The sequence below is a fragment of the Misgurnus anguillicaudatus genome, chromosome 5, assembly GCF_027580225.2.
Source record: "Misgurnus anguillicaudatus chromosome 5, ASM2758022v2, whole genome shotgun sequence".
NCBI classification, from domain to species: domain Eukaryota; kingdom Metazoa; phylum Chordata; class Actinopteri; order Cypriniformes; family Cobitidae; genus Misgurnus; species Misgurnus anguillicaudatus.
Genome location: NC_073341.2, coordinates 22,072,363 through 22,086,795, shown reverse-complemented (window position 1 = coordinate 22,086,795; position 14,433 = coordinate 22,072,363). Strand labels below are relative to the sequence as shown.

The following is a 14,433-nucleotide window of genomic DNA, read 5'->3' as shown; positions in this document are numbered from 1 at the left end:
ATGAACTCTTTTGGTGCAAAGATGTACTTTTTGGAAACGGTACTATCCCAGTGACAATTATGGACATTTTTTGATCGTATAACAATACGATTTTTGACAGATTTAGTAAGCTTTATTTAAGTTTTCAGAAATAATCACGTCTTTACAATTTTGGATGCCTTATATTGTGAGCGGTCATATAAAAATAAATGAAAATCTGTTGTGGATGGTAATCATGATTTAATCATTAGTCATTTCTGTTTGAATTGGAGTGGACATTGTCTGGCTGTCTCTCTCTCCTTCAAACAGAATCTGTTCAGAGCTGTATTTGACAGTTGCCAGCAGTGTTATTAAAAACGCTATTCAGAAATTTGCCAAATAAGGTTGGGCACGAGCCTCAGATTTGTGGTCGGCAGTGTAATTACAAGCAGCGTGGCACCATTTTGAAAGCAGTACTAAATAAAGATAAGAGTTTGCCTAATGCTAACATGCTTTCAGACAGCTGAACAATATTAGTCAGCGCATCCCAGTTTAACAACGTCCCTTTACAATTCATCATGAGTCAAAAACCCAACGGCAGCTGTATAAATGATTGAGTATTGAAAACATCAGTGTATTTAAAACACTAAATGTTGCGGTTTTTATCACAATTCACAACAATTTTATATACACAAACAGAATTGTTGATGTACAATACATCTGATTTAAAGGGGCCATGGCACAAGACTTTTTTAAGGGTGTCCCCAGAGCACATATGTGAAGATTTATAATTTATTATAACATTTTAAAATTGCCACTTTGTAGGTGTGTGCAAAAATGTGCCGTTTTGGGTGTGTCCTTTAAAATGCAAATGAGCTGATGAAATTCAATCACTGATCACACTGATGGTGGTTTGTTGCAATTAAAACTCAATTGTGCTTTTTTCTGCACTAAATGGCAGTGCTGTGGTTGGATAGTGCAGATTAAGGGGTGGTATTATTATAATAAGAGCTCCTTATGACATCATAAGGAGAGCCACATTTCAACGACCTATGTTTTCATGTGCTTGTAGAGAATGGTTTACCAAACCTAAGTTATTGGGTTGATCTTTTTCACATTTTCTAGGTTGATAGAAGCACTGGGGACCCAATCATAGCACTTAAACATGGAAAAGTCAGATTTTCATGCCATGGCCCCTTTTAACATGTATTTTGTATATGCCCAATCTGTTATAGTACATACATTTTTAAGTTTTTCCATTTGTCATGTTTATACAATGGGTTCCAAAAGTGTGAAAGCACATTATTAGTTTTCAAAAAAGAAAAAGGAAAATTGCAACCGTGTCAATGAAATCCATCCTAAAGTCTCATGATCTAATTATAAGATAAGGAGCATCAAAGTTTTCATATAGCCATAAACATTGATTCAATCTTTGACATGGTGTTAGTCAATAATAAAAATATTAATGCCATACTGTCATTTCAAAAAATGGTCTTTGCATTATGTAGGATGATTTTATGTAGAAAACAGTAAATCATGAAAAATTACTTTAAGTGTGGGTCATGCATTTAAAACTAACATGTTGGGTAACAGTAAGGCTGTATTTTTAAAACATTAGTTAATGCATTAGCTAGCATGAACTATCAATAAACAATACTTCTACAGCATGTTATTTCAGCATTTACTAATCATTTTAAAATCAAACATTGCAACTGTTAACATTAATTAATGCACCATAAACTAACATGAATAACTGCATTGGCACAAATGAACATCAATAAATGATGAAAAACTATATTGCTTATTGTTACTTTATGTTAGCTAAATCATTTACAAATATAAGTGTTACCACATACTGTTGTAAAATTAATAAGAAATTAAGATATTATTTATAATGTTCAAGATTCTTCTTTTAGGTCACCAATGCTGACTGTTTTACATGAAAGGTCAAATTTGCACTGCATGCAGCAACTGGATTAAACATACAGTATTCACTTTTTCAGCTCCTGTTACTTTTTTAAAAATGAAAGCTTTGTCTCAATTTTAAAATATTTATGAAATAATCTGTTAATGAAGAAACATCTGAGCTGCATATAGATACACAAGACTTTGTCTTTTGTTTTATTTGTTACTTTAACATGACTGCTACAAACATACGCGTGAATGACTTTGTGCCCATGTGACTCTCATATGGAATTATGATGCATTACCTGCCCGCTGAACACGTTACTAATAAAAGCCTGCAGATAAAGGGGTTACTGAGAAACTCAATTACCTTTTAATTATGCAAATAAGATCCTCTGGGCAACTTTGAATACTGAGGTCTAGGAAACGGAAAAGAGTGCAGATTAACTCCTGACCCAGAGACAAATATACAGGGGTGCCCTTTCCATTATAAGCAAACATTTCAATATCATAGTGTTTATATTAAATAAACATTACATGTTTACAGCTACTTAAAGGAGCAGTCAATTTTGTTCACTCTTATGCATTTCAAAGAAACAAACAAAAAACATAAGCTGCTTTTTTCCATATAATGAAAGTGAATGGTGACCATGAATGTCAAGCTATATTTTGAGGGCGATTCAGTCGTCTTTCTGTGAAATGAGTCTGATTTCACTCATTGATTTCAATCTTTGATATTGTCATACTCATACATACATAAAGATATCAAGGTTATATTTTTACAGAATGTTCTTCACATTAGGATGAATTTTTTTGTAAACAAAGTAAATCACAAACAATGACTTGGTTTTCACAGACAGGGCCACACATGATGCTCAGACATTCTGCTAAAATTACGTTTTAATAAAGTTTATCATTGATTTATAAGGAATTGAGGGTGGGTAATAAAGCGACTTTTTCCCTTAAAGCTGCATGACTGAAGCAAAAATGGACCTTTGTCTCCATCAAGTGTTCATAATGTATATCTGCTCTGCTCTCCAATGTATATAACTTACTCTTTTTAGTGTTACCTGAGTGCGCAGTTGGTATAAATAATCTCTTCTTTTAGAGGACATCCACTTCTGTTTAATTCTCAGAGATGTTGCAGAAATTTACAGTCATAAAGATTGATGTGTTCCAGGCAACATTCCCAGGACATGAGGATTGTGTGTTGTTACAGACATTCTCTGGCAGGAAGACGACCACTTCCCGCTCACAGCTTGTGTAAGTGAGATAAGAAATGGACTGAGGGTGTTCCCATGTTAGCGTTGCACACAGTAAAAAACGCACATTTTAAGTGGAGATGTGCAGGCTTCTCTAGACCATTACAATGAAGGTAAGCACTCTAAGCTAATTACAAAAGGTATCTAAACAAACGTTTTGCATGCGTGTATGTGCATAGAGCATTTTAATGGGCCGTTATAACAGTAAGCGCATGCGCATGTTAAACTTTTGTGTAACTGTAAAGCTGAGGGCAGTATTAATCAAATGCATTTCACAAATTACTTGATACTGTAACATCCGATTATTTGTAGGATATTTACTTTTTTAAATTAAAGGAATAGTTTGTCTTTCTTATCCTAAATCTTAATTTCTCCCATTTGGTTAAAAAACAACAACAACAACAACAACACTCACAACGGGAAAAAAGTAACTAAATTTGACCAGCATTAAGTCAGTATGCAACAAAGAAAAATTGAGTCGAGTGTTAATTCGCTCCTGTTTCTAAGATACAACTTCAGGTCAATATTGCATTTAAATAATTCATTTTGTGCGATTGTGCTCTATAACCTTTCAGTAAAATGTGCCACACCCAATCATTATAAATGTATCTTTTTATTGGGTTACTTAGGAAGTTACTTTACATTTACTTATTGTTTTTTATGTAAAATTTTATGTAAAATTTTAATGTAAAGTTACTTTACTTTACATTTACTTATTGTAATTTATGTATAAAAATGATGTAAAAATCTTTCTCATTTGATATCAGTGGCAGCCGGTGACTTCTCTTCTGAGGGGCGCGAATAAAAAAAAAATGTGTTCATTGCATCATGTGCATCATGTGTGCTGTCAAAATGTTGCATACGTGTGGAAATTTTTATGATAAAAGAGACACGTTCACAAAAAACTCACAAGACACTAACTAAATGTTAAAGGCGGGGTGCATGATCTCTGAAAGCCAATGTTAACATTTGAAATCACCTAAATAAACATGCCCCAAATCTTCTTTTGATAGACCCGCCCCACACATATGCAACCCAGACAACCATGTCGGTTAGTAGACACGCCCCTTACTGCTGATTGGCTACAAGTGTGTTTTGGTACTGGCCCGAATCCCTTTTCAAAAGTGTTTTTTTTTTAAATCATGCATCCCACCTTTAATTACATATGAGATTAAACGAGTATCTGGCAAACGTGAGCATCTCTTTTATTAAAAATCCCTTCGAAGCATCTGCAGCAGACGCGTATTTTGATATGACGACGAGCCACACACATGACGAGCTAAATACATATTGTGACAAGCATCGCATCGTGTGCCCTCGAAAAAAAGTCACTGGCCGCCACTGTTACTAAAAATAAGTAATGACAGAAATTTCATTTTTTGGGAAACTGCCTCCTAACTGTGTTCTCAGCGTGTACTCCTGCATGGAGTATTTCTTCTCTTCCTGTTGTCTCTTATACAGTAAGTACTGTAAATGGAAACATACAATCCATTTTTTTATATAATCTATAGTTCATTTATTATATAAATTGAATGTAGGTTTTCATATAACATCAATATTATGATACAACACATCATATTGCTTACCTTTAAATCAGCGCTGCATTAGTGAGGAACTCTCGTTCGGTGCCTGAACCTGTGCACTGCCAATGGGGACCCTATGGAAGTTGGTCAGCCTGTGACGGTTGCTCCAAAACACAGGTGGGACAATTTTTTTATTCCTGAATGCTTTAATATCTTTTGCTTCAATTCTTGTTTAGTTTTCTTTCAAAATATTTTTTTTGCAGTATTTGCATGCTGCCTAGTTTCTCAAATACATAAGCAGTATACTGAGACATGTTGGACACTTTCTGTGTGTGTTACAGACGCAGCTTCGATCCATTGCAGTTTACCCTCAGTTTAATGGTCGCCCTTGTACTGGAAGCCCATACCACACACAAGCATGCTTTTCTAGTCAGGTCTGCCCCCTATTAGAGGGCTGTGGAAATAGATTTCGCTGCCAGTCTGGAAAATATTTTATAAAGATGTCATTTTTCCTGTTTAAAATATTTGTCACTTACATCCTCCATTTCTGTTTGAAGGAAAATGTATCAGTCCGTCTCTAGTATGTAATGGAGATCAGGACTGTGAAGAAGATGGTTTGGATGAACAACAGAGTTGTGATGGTACAAAAATGTGTAGCCTGCAAAAGCCTCCACCAAATGTAGAGCTCACAGGTCAAGGGTAATTACTCCTGACTTATATTCTTATTATATCAATTCAACTACACATGCAGACACACACATCCTTGCCTGGCCATAGATATGTATAAAGGCTAGATGTGTTACGCCGGAGTCTCTAACGTAATCACCTGGCGGCCATCTTGCCACGGGGAGCTCATTCACTCGTAGCATTGAGTTTAATGATGCATGTACTTTTAAATGACAATAACTTACTCAATTTTCTACCAATTTTCAAACGGTTTGGTTTCTTACAACGTTATTAACGTGGTTATAATTCTAGATGCTTATTAATTCTAGATGATGGTATGTTTATAACAAACCAAAATCGCTAAAAAATTAAGCAAGTAATGGTAATGTAAACGTACCTGCACCAACTCATTGCTACGAGTGAGCGAGCACCCTGTGGTGGGATGGCCGCCAAATGCGGACGTTCCACTCACTTGGCCAGCAGCGCGGGCGAGACATCTAGCCTTTATACATATCTATGGGTTTATCTGCCACTATAATTTTGTACATTTGCACCACAGGTTCGATGCGGTGAGCAGACAGCCAAGAGGAACAGTGATCAACACTAAAAGTTTTGGTGGTCTGTGTAGAAGGACCTTCAGTGGAGACCACAATGAAATATACAGAATTCCTCAAAGTGTGCTTAGATACACCTTCGAGGCAGGTGGGATCTAACAGTTAGAAGATAAAAAATTATTAATTATGTACAACAAAAACACATGCTACTATTGCAAGGTTCCTGTAGCTAAATTGACAGCACATTGCACTAGCAGTGCAAAAGTCACAAGTTCAGGTTCTAAGGAACACATGTATTGTTTAAATGTGATGGACTGTAAGTTGCTCTGAATAGGTATGTGCCAAATGCATACATGTCTGAATAGAAGACTTAATTGACACTGTGATTGTAAACCAAGAGCATGTGCCGCATCCGGAAGTGCTTGCGCAACATTACGCACAGTGCGTAAACATTATCGATCACTTATGGAACTGTCGTTATCGTTTTGTCTGTAAAATTTATATCGGTAAAATTATTGTTATCGAATTATCGCCCAGCACTAGGGGCGGGTCTATCAAAGGAAGGTCCAGTTTCTATTGGGTTAGGGGTGTGTTTGTTTAGGTAATTTAAAATGTCAACATTGGCTTTCAAAGATCATGCACCCCGCCTTTAACAGAAACAGAGCAGTTATATACTATAGGATGGTTAATGATATAGGTGTGGTTTCCTGAACAGGGATTATCCTAGTCCCAGACTAAAATGCATGTTTGAGTTGTCTTAATTTAAAAACACCTTGTCCTTACATATATTAACATTTACTGTAAAAAGTGAGAAGTTGGGTCAACTTTTTTTTTAAATAAATTTTCACTTTAGAAGATTGAAGTAATGTTGATCAAACTTTTCATTTTTTTACAGTGTATATCAGTGCCATTGTTTTGTCTCAAGATGCACACCTGTATTGTTTTTTTGTAAAGTTTGTTTGTAAAAACTACTTAAATGTCCTAATAACTAAGGCCTGGATTGATCTAAACCCTGTCTTGGAAACCGCACCATAGTGTTTTTTTACACCATGTGGTTCATTGCCCCCATTTTATTTTTAGTACTAGAAAAATTATCAAAATAAGTACCCCAGCTGTTACTGGGGCTATAGAACAGCTTTGCATTTAAAGAGTTCATATTAGTACCTCAAATAAATTTAACTATTGGTACCTTTTAAAGGGTGATGCCCCAGTGATAGTTGGGGTCCATATTTGAACCAAAAAGTGTCCATACAGTATGTTAATTGCTTTTTCTAATATTTTCCCTCCAGGTGACAGCAAAAACTGATTTTTCAGATGAATCTTTTCAAAGCTCTTGGCATTACCTTCATCACATCGAAAGACATAGTAAAACAACAGGCACAGATTATGGTCATGAGGATTACACCTTCCACGATGAACTGCTACAAACACAGGTTATTGTATATAAACATATATAAAGTCGGTCTATATCATACAGAACATCTAAACAATCATTCTTTATTTAACCTTATAGTCCAAACGTCTGGTCATTGTTAAGAGTGATGTGGAAGTGGCCCAGTTTCAGAATCAAGCTCCAGAATATCTTCCTCTTTCAGAAGAGTTCTGGAAGGCTTTGCTCTCCCTGCCGGTTGCATACAATTATGCCGCCTACCGCAATGTGCTGGAGAGATTTGGGACGCACTACATTTCAGAGGGCATGCTTGGGGGGCAGTTAAAAGTTTACCTGGCAATGAGTGAAGATATCATTGATAAACTAAGTAAGTGACTTCTGTGTCACATTTATATTACATGGCAAGTTTCTCATTACGGAGCTGTCTAGTTACTAAATCATTTGACTGTTCTGTTTTTTTGTGTTATAATATATAGAAACGGAGAAGAGAGACTTTCAACATTGTGTTGTAACAACACATTCAATTTTGTTTTTTATCCGGTGGAGCACAACAGATTGTAAGGAAGATTCTTATGAGAGGAACTCTCCTTTTTGTAAGTAATTTGGCAATGAATTAAAAAAATGTGTGATATACACTGATGCTATTACTGAACAACAACCATAATGTCCAAAATGTCTCCCGAACAGACAACAGGATACCAAAAAGTGTGAAAAGCACAGATATCATTGGTGGATATCCTGGACATATTGCAAAACTGTTAATGATAAGTGAAAACACAGTAAAAGAGAATGGCAGGGCGTTTTCTCAGTGGACTGGCTCAGTGAAAGATTACCCAAAAGTCATCAAACAGAAGGTGAGATTATATAACTCATTAAAGTAAGATTGTGTGCAAATGCAAAGAAAAGTATAACTTAAACTTTGCTGGCTTTAGAACTGAACCTTTAGACTGTTAGCAGCATTCATAAAATTTACCTTTAAGCACTAGATACACCTGAAATGTTTTGTATTGTGTTTGAAAATGTCTCATCCATGAGCAGCTCAGACCTCTGCATGAGCTGGTGAAAGAGGTGCCGTGTGCGGGAGTGAAAAAGCATCACTTGAAACGTGCCATTGAGACATACCTCAGCGAAAAGCACCCATGTCAATGCAGAGAGTGCCAGAACAATGGACTGCGGGTGATTCTAGATGATGTCTGTCAGTGTGTGTGCAAACCTGGTACTGAAGGCAAAGCGTGTGAACTTGGGACACCATTAGATGAACAGCCAGGTAACAAAAATATTAAAGTGTTATGCAATTTTGAATGGGTCTGTATTCATACAATACATTTATTTAGTAATAAGATTCATGGACTGATGGATTGTTGCTGGGCTATGTATACACTCACCTGAAGGATTATTAGGAACACCATACTAATACTGTGTTTGACCCCCTTTCGCCTTCAAAACTGCCTTAATTTTATGTGGCATTGATTCAACAAGGTGCTGAAAGCATTCTTTGGGGCCTTCTGCTGTTGTAGCCCATCCGCCTCAAGGTTGTGCGTGTTGTGGCTTCACAAATGCTTTGCTGCATACCTCGGTTGTAACGAGTGGTTATTTCAGTCAAAGTTGCTCTTCTATCAGCTTGTATTAGTCGGCTCATTCTCCTCTGACCTCTAGCATCAACAAGGCATTTTTTCCCGCAGGACTGCCGCATACTGGATGTTTTTCACACCATTCTTTGTAAACCCTAGAAATGGTTCTGCGTGAAAATCCCAGTAAATGAGCAGATTGTGAAATACTCAGATTGGCCCGTCTGGCACCAACAACATGCCACACTTAAAATGGCTTGAATCATCTTTCTTTCCTATTCTGACATTCAGTTTGGAGTCCTGGAGATTATCTTGACCAGGACCACACCCCTTAATGCATTGAAGCAACTGCCATGTGATTGGTTGATTAGATAATTGCATTAATGAGAAATTGAACAGTTGTTCCTAATAATCCTTTAGGTTAGTGTATATACTGGCAATGTTTGTGTAGAATGTTTCGAATTAAAAAGCACTCTAAATATTGTTGTTTTTTAAAAAAAATTACCTATGGTTAGGTAACTATGGATGGACAAACACAGTCGCTGCATTTAAAGGTGCAGTGTGTAATATTTAGAAGGATCTCTTGCCAGAAATACAAAATAATATACAAAACTATATTATCAGGGGTGTATAGAAGATTCAGCAGTAACAACATAAACAAGCGGCATCTGTGGTCAACACATAACTTCCGGTAAACTCTGCTAAGAATAAATACAACAAAGTACTTTAAAAATTTACTTTAAACATTTAGTTTATTTATATAACAAATAAAACAACACGTAGGTTACCTAGGAAACCAAAACATTTGTTATTTTCGACGAGGTATTTGTTCAAGAGTTCAATTTAGCAAAAAGTCAGACCATTAAAAAACTGAAACTGGAAGTAAAGGTCGGACCAGACGCATATCGCGTCACCGCACGTGCGTCCGATGAAACAGTCTATAAAGACTTTTTTATAATGAACCGTTATGTTTTTATTACCTTAGAATGAGACACTTTCATCAATATACACCGAGGGTCCCCTTACGTGGAAGTCGCCATTTTGTGCCGCCATGTTTCTACAGAAGCCCTTAACGGACAAACTTTTTTACTAAGTTGTCTCCGACGATGACATGTTTTTCCGGTGGCGGCTACAGTAGCTTCTCTATGTGTTTTAAAAGGGAGGGGTGAGCAGTGGACTGAGCCGTTGGTTGCGATTCGCAACCTGACCACTAGATGCTGCTAATTTTTACACACTGCACCTTTAAATTAATCTATGCTGGGTGTTTCAATGGTTAGGTCAAATATGGACATTTTCAAGGTTAATTTAAACCCACACTTGGGTTTGTTCATATTTTATTCAGTCATAGGTTTAAACGACCCAGCATTTTTTAAAGTGTGCTCGTGATTTTTTTTCTGTAGAAAGCTATACTTGGTCTGAAATACTGTATTATTACTTAATGAAATGACAATTTAAGGGTCATTTTGGATCAGGAATTTTTTGTTTAAACAGACTGCCTGCCCATTTGGCAATTTTTTTTAATATAATTTTAAATATGTTTTAAAATACACAAAAAAATACTTGCTGAAATATATTTTGCAAATATGTTTACAAAAAAAATGTATTTTTCACCAATATATTTTTGAGCAATTTTTTGTATATTTTGAAATATATTTTAAAAATAAATATATTTTAAAGTATGTACATTCACAAAGGATTGGAAAAACGTTGTTTCTGTTACAAACCTATAAACTTAACAGATTGAAAGGTTAAAATTAAATAAAAATTTTCAATTGCAAAAATATACAATATTTTATATTTTATACCATACTTTATAAACTTTACTTTTTTGCCGTATGGGTTGTAAAACTAGAAATGTATTTGTTGCCCACTTGCCTCTGAAAAATGAAATACATGTTGACATATGAAGGTCTAAGCAAAATATTATATATTTTCAAATTCAAAAATATATTTAATTAAGTTTTACTTTCTACAAAATTTATTTAGTATACATTTAAAATATTTTTGGCCAAAGAAAGCATATTGATGGTTAGTGAATTTGTATCTTAGGTGTGATCCATGGAGACTGGGCTTGTTGGTCATCATGGAGCACCTGCAGAGATGGTCAGAAAAGCAGGACCCGGTCCTGCAGTCGACCCACCCCACGAGGGGGTAAGGACTGTATTGGCAAAGCTGAAGAGACTAAAGCCTGTGAGGATGAGAAGGAACTGGATTACCTACGGTGAGAATAACCACTTCCAATGTTAGACGGTGCACTCTTAGAAAACAAGGTACAAAGGATGGTAGGATGGTAAAGAAGTCCTAATATGTACCATTTAGATATGTACTTGTAAGGTACCAATATGTACCTTTGAGGTACTGATTTGCACTCTTTATGTACCTTTTAAAGGTGTGTGCCACCCCAGTGACAGCTTTTGTACCAATATTTCTGAGAGTGTATAAATGTTATATGTTCTTTATAGCACCTGATGATATTTTTGTGCAACAACACTGCCACTATGTGGGAAATGTGGATGGCTTATTGATATCAACCTATTGATTTGCAGCACAATGGAGCCTCACTGCTTTGATGAGTCATTGTTACCCAGGGAAAGTTGTAAAACGCCACCCTTCCTTGCCAATGGGTTTGTTCTGGTAATCGATGCTTGCATAAAACAATCTCTGCTCAAATGTGATTGAATTTATATTTGTTATGTGTTGTCATCCCGCTGTCTTCCTACAATTCTAGTACCCCAAAGATGAATATCCAGTGGGCAGTAAGATTGAATACACTTGCACTGATGGCTACCATTTGATTGGAGACCCAATCGCAGAATGTCAAGAAAATCTAAAATGGACAAACAATTCAAAAGAGTGCCAGCGTAAGAGCTTACATAGCGTCTTTATTTTGATGGTGTCAATAATAAGCTTTCTTTAGAAGGGATTTTTTTTAAAAAATATATCCTTTTAATACATTTGACTTGCTTTCTGCTGACAGCGAACAGTATGTGATCCACCTCAGCTTTCTCCAGATGTCACCGGACAACCATGGAAGCTTAACTACATAATTGGTGAGGCTGTCACGTTGTCATGCCCAGAAGGAAAAGAAAAGGAGGGTCCTGCTGAAATTCAGTGCAATGCTGGACTTGCCTGGTCGCCTCAACCGAAAAACACCAGATGTATCGTAGGTACGAACCAAATCTGGAAACAGCTGTTTTGTAAAGTACTTCATGATCTTGTAAAGTTAAGTGTTGAAACATTACTTAGCTATGGGACAATCCTGATTTTTTTAGAAAATTTTATCCACGAATAAAGAATTAAAAAGAAAGAAATTACAATATGTGATGATGTCTTCCTTCCTAGTGTCTATAAAGCCAACCCCAGTGGCAATGCAATGCCAGCCATGGGAGAACCTAGCAAAGGACAAATGTGTCTGCAAAATACCCCACGAGTGCAAGTATGATGCTAAACTCAGAACCAATCGTTTTCAAAATTAAAGGAATAGTTTATTCCAAAATATAAATTAGCCCTACTTTTCATTCTTGGGAGAATTATTCCTTTAACTTGTACCAATGACAATTGCGTTCCAATGCAATACAACACCTGTAACCAGTGGCAGCTCGTGACTGCTCTTCCAAGGGGTGCAAATTCAAAATATGTGTTCGGAGTGTCGTGTGTTGCTCGTGTTTTCAAAATATGTGTTTGTTGCGTCGTGTGAGCCATGTGCATAACATGTTTTGTCAAAATAAGTGCCTGCTGCACACACGTCAAAACCGTTTATGATAAAAGAGACGCTCACGTTCACAAAATACACACAAGACACTCCCTTAACTCTGATTACGCATGAGATAATGCAAGTATCTCGCAAACAGGTGCGTCTCTTTTATCATAAACCCTTTAGACGCGTCTGCAGCAGGCACTTATTTTGACAAGACACGTGATGTACACAGGATCTCTGGTTGCACAGAACACATATTTTGAAATTACGAAATGAGCTACATAAATGTTGTGACGAACTTCGCATCGTGCGCCCTCAAAAAAAGAAGTCACGGCTGCCACTGCCTGTAAATATTATAATTATTAAGAATGTATTCAAATTACTGCTGGGCAAAGATTAATCACGATTAATCGCATACAAAATAAAAGTGATTTTTGGCATAATATATGAGTATGTGCTGTGTGTAATTATTATGTATAAATAAATACACACACATTCATGTATTTAAGAAACATTTACATGTTTATATATATTTATTTATATTTTTATATATTAAAAATAAATTAAAAAAAATTATATATAAGTGAAACAATTCTGAAATGAATATATGAATGTGTGTGTGGTTAAATATACACAATAATTAGACACAGTACACGCACAAATATTATGCAAAAAAATCTTTTATTTTGTATGCGATTAATCGCGATTAATCTTTGCCCAGCACTAATTCAAATGTATACAGGCCTAGTGCAAAGACACACATATTTTTCATTTGGGCTGTTTTTGCAAGTCTTCTTTGGACGTATGTGCCACAAATGTGAAACGCAGGCAGACACAGACACTAAGTGTGTGTAAGATACAAGCTATGCTCTGTCTGGGACACCAGTACACTCTTGCTGAAGACAGCGCCTGCCAGTGGCCAAAACGGTCATCTGCTGACTGCCCACATTGCACACCATGGGAGATTTGTAATGGTGAGTGATTGTACAGTTAAATTAAAATAAAGAATTGGGACACATTATTGTTACACACATAAAGGGACGGTTTCCCAAGGGCTTATCCCAGACTAAAATGCATGTTTACTTTGTTTAGTCTACATTCAAAAATGTAACGCTGTACAACTGTGGTTTTAGAGCAAACAAACACTTGTCGCTGTAAGGCGATCGAGGAATGCTCATCCTTGGATGCCTGGATCCATGTATGTGCGCAGCTGGAGGGAGCGTCTGCACCCGTGACCATGACAGAATGTGAGGCGGGCGTGAGGAAGTGCAGAGGAGAAATTATACACATTGTCAGTCTTCAACCCTGTCAGTCATGAGTCTCAATCATATACATTTTATTATGGTCTAATTACAATTTGTTTGTTCGTAACAACTGGCAAATACATGTAACTGTGATTTAATATGGTTTCCTTTTTGAATAGTATAATGAATAACCTCGTTTACATATCTAATGGAAGAGCATCTGATTTGTTTTTTGTTTAAAATAAGCTCCGTTTCTGTCCCACAATTAAATAATAAAGGTTTTGTAAGAAATGAGGATTTATTTTGGGTGAACTATTTCTAAGGTGCAGGGTTTTATTTTTAAATATTTTACAATTAATTTTATGATGATAATTATGACTCAATTCCTTGAAGCCAAATTATTATGTCTCATCATCTCGCCGGTTAGCCTAAAAATCTGCAAACTTTACAGTAATAAAGCAAACAATTTGACATTGCGGTGTATTTCTGTAATCCTCTATTGGTTTGCGACAGGACACTGAACACAGTTTTATATTTAGACAGCTCTCCACTCCCTACCAAACTCAGGACAACCAGCCCAGATTCTGCCATCAGCTTGTCCAGTTTCAGTATCGTAGCCAAATAATTAACCTGAAAACCATGTCTGTCCATGTCATCTTATTAATG

The 14,433-nt window shown here is 36.2% G+C and overlaps 1 protein-coding gene across 1 annotated transcript; it reads left to right on the top strand.

Annotated features, from left to right (window-relative positions):
• Positions 1-2,977: 2,977 nt before the first annotated feature.
• On the top strand, positions 2,978-13,962 carry c7a (complement component 7a). Its single transcript, XM_073867743.1, has 18 exons — positions 2,978-3,238; positions 4,536-4,585; positions 4,723-4,825; positions 4,990-5,137; positions 5,212-5,347; positions 5,874-6,012; positions 7,158-7,301; positions 7,382-7,625; positions 7,735-7,851; positions 7,946-8,112; positions 8,297-8,525; positions 10,876-11,047; positions 11,373-11,460; positions 11,555-11,688; positions 11,806-11,993; positions 12,169-12,264; positions 13,315-13,497; positions 13,657-13,962. The coding sequence occupies exons 1-18, from the start codon at positions 3,233-3,235 to the stop codon at positions 13,839-13,841; spliced, it is 2,529 nt and encodes an 842-aa protein (XP_073723844.1). The 5' UTR covers positions 2,978-3,232; the 3' UTR covers positions 13,842-13,962.
• The last annotated feature ends 471 nt before the right edge of the window (positions 13,963-14,433 follow it).